Here is a 9486-nt window from a genome sequence, read left to right on the forward strand (position 1 = left end):
ATCTATCTATCTATCTATCTATCTATCTATCTATCTATCTATCTATCTATCTATCTATCTATCTATCTATCTATCTATCTATCTATCTATCTATCGAGATATATCGATATATCAAGTTGTTCTAAGAGAGGCCAGTAGAAACAAACAGCAGTCTTTTCTATAGTCTTAGACGATGACGTCGGTGCGTCGCGCCGAGAGGACCGATTTGGCGCCGAGCGTCGCGCTCTCGTCGTCGTCGTCGTCGCGCTGGATGGCGAGGACGTACTCGGACGACTTGGAGCGCTTCTTCTTGGCAAACACGCGCGGCCGACGCCAGCTGCCGCGACGCGCGTCCGCCCATTTGCGGCCTTCGTCGACCAGTAGGACGCTGGATGCAATCGCAGTCATGTAGAGTAGATCCCCGAGCGACAGGGCTTCGGTTTGGAACGCAGCTTGCAGGAACGGCACGTAGATGACCATGAGCTGCCCGACGAGCGACGCGCCGACTGCGGCGCAAAACGCCTTGTTGGAAAAGAGGCCGATTTCAAACACCGACTTGGTCTCGGAGCGGCAGCTCAGCGCGTTAAACATGTCAAAAAGCACAAACGTCGTAAAGCTCATCGTGTGGTCGCGCCGACTGACGTGCCATGCGTCATCGAGCTCGTCGACAAACACGTAGAGCGTACCCAATACAATCAAGCTGGCCGAGACGAGCACGCGCTTGAGCATCGCGCGCGTAATGATGGGCACCTACAGACCGTCGTCATTCGATCAGCAACTAAATGACAAAAGGTTGTCGTACGTCGGGCGACCGAGGGCCTTCTTGGAGCACGTCGTCGTCGACAGGCTCGACACCGAGCGACTGCGCGGGCGGGCCGTCCATGATGATGTTGATCCATAGAATCTGCATCGCGTTGAGCGGGTTTGGCAGCCCAAAGAGCGTCGTGATCGCAATCAAACTCAGCGCCGCCACCGACGTCGAGAGCTGGAAGCGCAAGAAGTGCGTAATGTTGTGGTAAATGCCCTTGGCTTCGGCCATTGCATATAGAATCGTGCCCAGGTTGTCGTCGAGCAAGATCATGTCCGCCGCTTCCTTTGACACATCGGTGCCGGTCGTGCCCATCGCGATGCCGATGTCGGCGGCCTTGAGCGCCGGCGCGTCGTTGACGCCGTCGCCCGTCATGGCCACCTGCGCGCCCATGGCCTGCGCTGCGCGCACAATCTGGAGCTTGTGGGTCGGGCACGTCCGGTAAAAGACGCGCGTGGTCGCAAGCCGAGCTTGCAGCGCGCTCTCATCGAGGTGGTCGAGCTCGGCGCCGGCACAAAACAAGTCGTCGTTCTCGACATCAGTGAGAATGCCAACTTGGAGGGCGATGGCGCCCGCCGTCTCCTTGGCGTCGCCCGTCAGCATGAGCGTCGAGACACCCGTGGCCGCAAGCGACGCGATCGTGTCGGCCACGCCGGCGCGCGGCGGGTCCGAGATGCCGACAAGCCCGAGAAACACGAGCGACTCCATGCTGGGGCCCTTGGCCAGCGCGAGGACACGCAGCCCTTCGTGGGCGAGCGTATGCGCCTTCGCCAAGAGGTGCTGGCGGTCCGTCTCGGAGAGCACCCGCGTCTCGAGGCGGTCGGTCTGCACGGTCGTGCAACGCGACAAGATGGCCTCCACCATGCCCTTGGCATGCCACGTAGAGGTGTTGTCGCCCTGGTCGGCGACACGGACGGCCATAAACTTGGTGTCGGAGCTAAACGGAATCTCCTCGCGCCGCGGGTACTCGCGCCGAACGAGTGGCAGAAGGCCAATCTCGGGCGACGCCGCGGCCAACAAGAGCGCGCCTTCGGTGGCTTGGCCGACCACGTCACCGTTGACAAGGTCGGCGTTGTTGCAGAGGACACCAGTTAAAAAGAGGCTCGTGGTCGCCACGAGCTCGGCCGCGCTGCGCGCTGTATCGAGCGGCCACACGGCGCCGGCCACGTTCATGACGTAGACAGCGAGCGCTTGCATTTGGTTGGTCGTCAGTGTCCCCGTCTTGTCGACGCAGAGAATACTGGTGCACCCCAGCGCCTCGACCGCCGGCAATTTCTTGAGGATGGCGTGCCGGGACGCCATGCGCATGACGCCGAGCGCCAATGTGACGGTGACGCAGATGGGGAGGCCCTCCGGGATGGCGGCGACCGCGAGCGAGACGCCGATCTGGAGCATTTTGAAGACAGGCTGGCCCTGGAGCGCGCCGACGAGGACAATGACGCCAATGACGGCCATCGACGCCATCGAGAGCTGGTTCGCGAGCGTGTCCATGCGGGCTTGCAGTGGCGTCTTGCGCTCCTCGACCGAGTCGACAACCTCAAAGACAGCACCAAACTCGGTCGACCGGCCCGTGCCGTACACGATCGCCTTGCCATGCCCGGTGCGCACGAGCGTGCCCATGTACACAAGGTTCTTGCGCTCGGCAATCGGGTGCGAGAGCGCTTGCTGCAGTGGCGCAGTGTGCTTGGAGACCTAGACCAAAGTGCAATCGCACCTCATGCAGCCATGCGATGACGTACGGGATGCGTCTCGCCGGTCAAGCTCGACTCATCGACGTCCAAGTTGATGGCTTCGACGAGGCGCCCGTCGGCAGGCACGCGATCACCCGTGGCGATGAGGATGATGTCGCCCGGCACGAGTTCGGAGGCGTCGAGCTACGCGTCGGCATGAACATGAGAGATATCACGTCATAGCAGCGCACCTCTTGGGTGAAGCCATCGCGTATGACGCGGCAGCGCGGCGGCACGAGCTCCTTGAGCGCGTCGAGCGTCTTCTCGCTGCGGTATTCTTGCACGAACGCAACAGTGACGACGATCGTAAGCGCAACGACGATCGAGATGGCGTCGTCGAGATGGCCCATGAGCACAGAGACGCCGCCGGACGCCATGAGCAGCATATTGAGCGGGTTCTGGAACTGCTCGAGGAACTTCTTGATCAAGCTCTCTTCGCCGTCGGTCTCGAGCGCGTTCCTGCCGTGCGCTAGGCGGCGCGTATGGACCTGCGCCGCCGAGAGGCCGGCGCTAAGGTCGACGTCGAGGTCCCGCGCGACCTCGTCCACGGAGCGCGACGCGGACGAGCTTGCGTCCGTCGGTGCGTCTGCCATCTCCACGTAGCAGTGGTCCCAGCCCGACAGTATGGTGGATACCGCGTGTTTTTTCACTGTATTTAAATCCAACGATCAAATCGCCTACATACATCAAGTTAATTCGAACAATAGAAAGTAAATTAATTTATTGTATTTTTAATCCACTGGCCAATGGCATCGCGCCACAAGGAGTCGCCGGATCGTAACCGGATGCAACCTCCCACGCCTGAGTTGACGCAGGATTCAAATCCAGTCGTATTCCATCCCACCAGACTCGACCAGATCCAGAGTCCAGATAACCAGAGTCCAGACTTGATTGAACCAAATTTCGATCTCATCACCAGAGACCAGTCCTTCGCCAAGCGCGATGGCTCTCGCGTAGAAGCTAGCGACCGCGAAGCATGTTGCTGGCTGCCCTATCTTCCGGCGCTAAACGTATTCAGACCTCGCTCCAGAGTCCAGATTCCAGACTAGACCCGGCGAAACTTTGATCCAGTCGCCAAAGACCAGTCTGTCGCCACGCGCAGCGGTTCACTGCGTTGACGTCGCAGTAGTCGTGGCCGCCGCAAGATATAGGCATGATGGTCAAGCTTTTGGCGATCGTCCAGCAGTCCTTGCCCAAAGGCAACTCAGTCGATCAGCGCATACGTGGCAGCGAGTTCGGCTTCCGAGCCGATCCAGCCATTGACGACGCGGTCATGGACCGGCGTCACGACGAGTCGCCAGAGCTTGACGTCGAGCGCATAGACTGTCGCGCCGTAGCGCAGCGTGAGGACGCCGGTGAGCGCCGCCGAGGCGCGGTCAATGTAGTACACGTTCTCAATGATGCGGCCGCCGTGCAAGAAGAGGTACTTGGCGCCACTCGAGAGTAAGAGCGACGTCGTTGGGGTTGGCGGCAGCGACCGTATGCGCCAGCGCACGAGGCTATAGCTCACACACGTGCAGCCGAGCACGATGCCATGCAACTGCACGAGCCGGGTGACGCTGCCAATTGCAATCTCGGCGCTGTGACAGTGCACTTGGTAGTCCGTCTCGGTCACGTGACACGTTGTCTGAAGGGATAGCGACGCAGTGATGGGCTGCAGCGCCGTGAGCACAGCCACGACCAGCCATACGAGAAGGCTGTTGGGCGTCACAAAGAGCGCTGCGTGTTCGCGAGTGAGAATGAGTCCAATGTCGTTGACAACAGCAACGAACCACGTCGTCTCACCGGCGGCCAAAAGGACGGTGTACCACGGGGTTGGCGGCGCTCGCAAGCGACTGAGGACGCCCGACGTGTCGAGTTCGAGCGACGCTGTCGAGAGGACGCAGAGCGCCGTGAGCGACCGAAGAAAGAGGAGCGGTCGGCCGACCCAGACAATGCCGGCGACCCGCGAGAGCTCGAGCATGTTCAGTCCCTCAATGTGCCCACGGATCACGAGCACGTAGAGCGACACGATCACGGACACGCTGAGCATCATACAGGTGACGTACAGGACACCCGACTGCAAGTACTGCGCGACATTGGTTGCGAGCTGCCAGTCGAGGACGCCTTGCGTGAGCTGCGGGATTTCGTCCGAGAGAAGCGTGAGCGTCGCGACGTCGCCTTGGAACGACACCACTTCGCGCAGACCGAGCACCCACGAGGTCAAGTAGGTCCACCCAAAGAACCGAAACGCCGGCGCCTCGAAAACCGGCGTCGACACGAGCTGCAGCGCCGGCGCCCGCGTGTAAACCATGAACGAGATGTTGAGGTCGTCCACCACAGTATTGACAATGTGGGTTCGATCGACGTAATTGGTCGGGTCCAGATACTGTGTGAGAAAGGCGCGCGTCAAATTCAAAAATGTGCGACACTCGGGCACAAAGCTCGCGTCGGCGGCGCAGACCGCCGTGAGGTTGGTCGTTGGCGCCACGGACGCCAAGATCGCCGACACGAGGTAGTGCGTTCGTGTGGCCGTGATACGACTCGGGCTTGGCACGGCGGGAAGACACGGCGACGAGAAGGCCACGAGGTTCGAGAAGCACTTTGCGAGCGGCTTGCTCGCGAGGTACTCGGGGCACAGCGGGCTGCTCCCGAGCGTCTCGAGCGCGCTCCATTTGGATGGAATCGGGCATGACATGGTGTTGGGGACGATCGATGCATACAGTGTTTGGGCATCGAGACTCATCGCCATGGCTTTGCGTGCGTCGTTGACAATGTCTCGGACAAGCTCCATGACGAGGGCCGGTACGCTCACATACACCATGTCAGTGACGCCAAACGGGCCAAGCATCGCGGCGACAAGGGCGAGGCCGTTGGCCAGTGGCGACATCAACGTCAAGTTTGCCGTAAGGACGGCTTGAAGAGATGTGTTGGCAAAGGCGAACCGAGGACTCGTTCGCAAGAGACTGAGACCACTGATACCACTGGTGTTGGACGCAATCGCAGAGAGATCGTTGGCCAGCGACCAGTACATCTTGTACGAGGTCTGACTGCTCCAGCGGTAGCTGCCGTTGAGGGCCATGAGCGTCATAGGATACGAGATACCAAAGGCGTTGACGATCGAGTAGCTGTTGAAGACGCCGATGCGCTTGTAGTTTTGCCACTGCACTTGAAATATTGATAGATTGTGCTGGCGCCACAGCGCGGTTTCATCTTGCAGCGGGAGTCGCTCCATAGCCATTGAATGCAGCCAGTCTTGACCGTCGGACGACTGTCGCAGGTCGACACCAAACGCCGTCTCAAACGCACTGCCCCAACAATACGCAAAGGTTGCGAAGTCAATGTTGCGCAGCACCGACTCGAGGTACACGGCAGCATTTTCCTCCATCTTCTGACACCGCAGTTGGCGCTGGTTGGAGTAGGCCATTGACCATTTCTTCTTCCAGTCGAGGTAGCAGTACGGCGTAAAGATCCAGGGCGCGTTGCACGCATCCGAGACGCGAAGACCCGCAATCGAGGCTTCGATCGCACTGAGATCGCCGTAGGCAAGGGTTGCTCCATACGTCGTTGTCGCCGACACGGTGGCGATATGGGTACCAAGTAGATTCAACCGACCGTCGGTCGCGTCCAGCGCACCGTCGACGACACGCAAGACAAGTTGTTCATTGAGCCAGCTCCCAAAGAAACTGTGGATCGTCGACATTTGAAACGAAGCCCAGAAGAAATCGTTGGCCAAATTGGCTTTCGCCACTTGCAAGTACGAGATCGAGCCGGTGATGGCCGCAGCCATAAAACAGCCGCCGATCGCCAACTTGACGTGCTTGCCGCGCTCGAGGAGCCCGAGGCGGTGCGGCAAGAGCGGTCCGAGGTGGTGCATCGAAGGGGGCGCCGTCGCGCGGCTCAAGAGGCCGACCACCGACACCCGCGAGAGGTTGCAGTGGCTCCGCGCTATCGTATCTTGAAGAAAGACCCACAAGATCAAGTGGAATACCCGTCGACGGGTGTGCACCGTGAACGGGACAATGCCGCAGAGGACGCACGTGACCGCGTCGTAGTTGTCGGACTGCGCACGCAGAGGCGTCAAGAGCGCGGCAGGCAGCCCGGACAGAAGCAAGCTCACGTCCTCGAACGTTGTGACGCGGTTCGGGCGCTTCCGTAGCCCGTACGTCGCGCCCATGACCACAAAGAGCGCGAGTAGTTGCGCCCCAAGCAGCGTACAGAGGCGCGTAAAATCGCCAACCATCAGCGTACCCACCTTGCAGCTAATGGTGTAGTCCAAGTCTTGCATTGTGCAGTCGCGCTCGAGCGTCAACGTCGCTTGAATCGGCGACATTAGCTCCTGAACGACAACCACCGTGAACGCACATAGACTGCTAAGGGGGCCGTAGATGCGAATGGTGTCTTGGTGCGGAAGACAAATGAGCAACACGTCCGTGACGACGTAGAGGACCCAGGTCGCCTCGCCCGCTATAAGAAGCGTCTGCCACAGCGGCCGCGGTGCAAAGAGAAGCCGACTGTAGCCGCCGACGGCAGTGAGCGAGAGCTGTGACGTGCTGAGCATCAAGATCGCGCTCAAGCCGCGTAAGAAAAGCGTTGGCCGACCGACCCAGATGGAGCCCACGAGGCGGTTGAAGAAGCGAAGGTTGCGACCGAGGAGATGGAAGCGCAAGTGAATCGCGTAGCCCACACTGTAGAGTCCGACGAGCGCCAACACGCTGGCGCTGTAGACGACCAGGTAGTAGAGCACGCGCGTGGCGTCGTGGAGCGGCTTGTCGCCGGTGACAAACGGGTCGCCGTCGTACGCGTCCGACACGAGAACAAGTGTTGCCGTGTTGCCTTCAAACGAGACGACTTCACGCGTCCCCTTGGCCCACTCATGCAAGAGACACCAGCCGTAAAACGACCAGCCAAGTGACCTCTCGCTCGCACTCAGCGGGGCCGTCAGTAGTGTCCAGTTGGTGCCGGGGCGTTGGGCAAACTGCATGAGGCTGATCTGTGCGGCGTCTAGTGCAGGTCGCGCCGTCTCGATCGCCGCACGCACAGACACGGGCAACGCAAGGTCATACAGAAAGCGCATCGATGCATTGAGCGCGTCACTGCAGACCACGGGGGCGAGATTCGTCTGCAGACCGCAAATCTCGTCCAGTGTCGCGTTCGCGGCCAAAAGTGCAAAGAGCAAAGTCGTGGGAGCGGCAACGACCGTAAACGGATGGAGATGGCTGCAATCATCGTAAAAAGAAAACGGCGCTTGGACAAATCCGGTCGGCGCGCCGTTCGTACACATAGGGTCGCCCCCAAAGTACGTCGCGTTGCGCCAGGATGCCGGCAGCGGCGCCAGCTGTAGCGGCCGTAGCGTCAGCAAGCCATCAAAGAGCGGACGCGAGGCATCGAGACGGGCAAACAGCGCCGAGTGAAAGGTGTTGTACGCGCCGAGTAAGTCGGGCACCATGGGTTTTATACGCGTATCGACGTTGAAGTACGGTCCGACGGTCGCGTGAAACAAGGCGGCTTGACCGACGAGCTGGCCGGCGGTGTCGGCGAGACCGCGGTACGTCTCGAAATTGACGGTCGGCAAGAGAGACGTGTTGAGGCCAACGTACTGTGCGGTGTCCCGCACCATGCTGCGGTTGAGGATCATCGCATTGTACGCAACCTGAATCGGCATCCAGTTCATGGTCTGCGACGACCACGAGCCAGCGAGAAGCGGCTGCACTTTGAGTGGCAGCGCCTCTGTTAAACCAAAGGCGTTAGTGAGTTGAAGGGTGTCCGAGATACCCGTGAGCCACCGGTTTTGCCACTGCAGCTCAAACGACGTGAGGTTGTGCTTTTGCCAATAGTCGACTTCGTCGGCGACTGAAGTCGTTTTGGCCGCGATCGACACGTTTGTTAGCCAGGTTTGACCGGCGATGGATGCTCGGAGCCCTTGTTGGACGGCTACGTCAAAGTAGCTCCCCGGCGTGCCCCACATGGCCATGTAGTCGGCCCACACTTGATTGCGCACGACAGCTTCAAGGTACACGGCGGCGTTGTGCCGATAGCGCTGCGCACACCGTTGCTGGCGCGCTATCGTCAAGGCCATTTCGAACGACTGGTTAAAGTCGACCCAGCACGACGGCACGTTGATGCGCATGCTCCAGAACGGCGTGAGCGCCCGCAGCTTCGGAATCACGAACGTCGGGGACGTGAGCCGGGGCGAGACGAGGAGACTGTGGATGTACGGCGGGTAGATGCGCGTGGCAGCGCTGAGACGCGCATACGCTTGTGGTACCATCGCATCAGGGCTGCGGAGGTCCCATGTGCCAGAAGAAACCACGGGTAGCATCTGGTTGATGAGGTCGACAAGAAATGCTTCGTAGCCTGACGCATTGTAGTGTGGCCACCACAGATCGTTGGCCGAGCTTTGCGCCAAGACACGAAGGTACATGATGCCGCTGAGCACCGAGAGGACCACGTACGTGACACCGAGAAGCGCCTCGAGCAGCTGCCGCGGTGAGATGCCGAGCGACATCGGTCCAAGAGTCGCAGTCGTTTCGGAGGTTGTCTCTAGTGTCCGTTTCGGCTTCGGTCGCAGTTGGACACTTTATGGTTGGCATCATGATGCCTGCCCCATCCATCGCGCTCGGCCTTTCTTACGTCTTGCTCTCACTCGCCGGCTGCGTCTACTACACGAGCCTGCTCCAACCCAGCTTCGCCAACGATCTTTGGTGGGCCGGCTACAACGTCTCGGGCTACCAAGCCTTTCTCATCGACCTCGTCAACCAGTTTCTCATGACACAAGCCAACGGTACACTGGACGTGCTCTCTGCGTCGGCCATGGTGCCCAAGACGTACGCGACCATCGATGCGTTCACGAGCATCTACACGCCCTACATGCACGACGTTCTCCTCGGCGAGCTCACGTCCATCGAGTACGCCGTGCCAAAGCTTCGTATGCTGAGCACCTACTGGTGCATGCGCATGAACGTGCAGCACTGCTGGGTCGACTTTAAC

The 9486-nt window shown here is 59.9% G+C and overlaps 3 protein-coding genes across 3 annotated transcripts in view; 1 reads left to right on the top strand and 2 right to left on the bottom strand.

Annotated features, from left to right (window-relative positions):
- Positions 1–101: 101 nt before the first annotated feature.
- On the bottom strand, positions 102–3156 carry SDRG_03660 (calcium-transporting P-type ATPase, PMR1-type). Its single transcript, XM_008609297.1, has 4 exons — positions 2709–3156; positions 2527–2661; positions 782–2479; positions 102–729 (listed from the first exon to the last, which is right to left on the bottom strand). The coding sequence occupies exons 1-4, from the start codon at positions 3108–3110 to the stop codon at positions 166–168; spliced, it is 2799 nt and encodes a 932-aa protein (XP_008607519.1). The 5' UTR covers positions 3111–3156; the 3' UTR covers positions 102–165.
- An 88-nt stretch (positions 3157–3244) lies between these two features.
- SDRG_03661 (hypothetical protein) lies at positions 3245–9060 on the bottom strand. The gene has a single exon (XM_008609298.1). The coding sequence runs from the start codon at positions 9002–9004 to the stop codon at positions 3722–3724; it is 5283 nt and encodes a 1760-aa protein (XP_008607520.1). The 5' UTR covers positions 9005–9060; the 3' UTR covers positions 3245–3721.
- A 21-nt stretch (positions 9061–9081) lies between these two features.
- Positions 9082–9486, top strand: part of SDRG_03662 (hypothetical protein) — a 1830-nt gene continuing 1425 nt past the window's right edge. Inside the window, exon 1 of the mRNA XM_008609299.1 lies at positions 9082–9474. Within this exon, the coding sequence (XP_008607521.1) occupies positions 9091–9474 (384 nt within the window). The 5' untranslated portion in view covers positions 9082–9090. The remainder of the gene's footprint in view (positions 9475–9486) is intronic.

The sequence above is a fragment of the Saprolegnia diclina genome (assembly GCF_000281045.1).
Source record: "Saprolegnia diclina VS20 unplaced genomic scaffold supercont1.8, whole genome shotgun sequence".
NCBI lineage: Eukaryota > Oomycota > Saprolegniomycetes > Saprolegniales > Saprolegniaceae > Saprolegnia > Saprolegnia diclina.

Coding starts and splice junctions, on each gene's coding strand:
- SDRG_03660 (XM_008609297.1), bottom strand. CDS start 3,110: ATGGCAGACGCACCGACGGACGCAAGCTCGTCCGCGTCGCGCTCCGTG. Junction 2,662..2,708: donor GCGATGGCTTCACCCAAGAG/GTGCGCTGCTAT, acceptor GCCGACGCGTAG/CTCGACGCCTCCGAACTCGT. Junction 2,480..2,526: donor TGACCGGCGAGACGCATCCC/GTACGTCATCGC, acceptor ACTTTGGTCTAG/GTCTCCAAGCACACTGCGCC.
- SDRG_03661 (XM_008609298.1), bottom strand. CDS start 9,004: ATGTCGCTCGGCATCTCACCGCGGCAGCTGCTCGAGGCGCTTCTCGGT.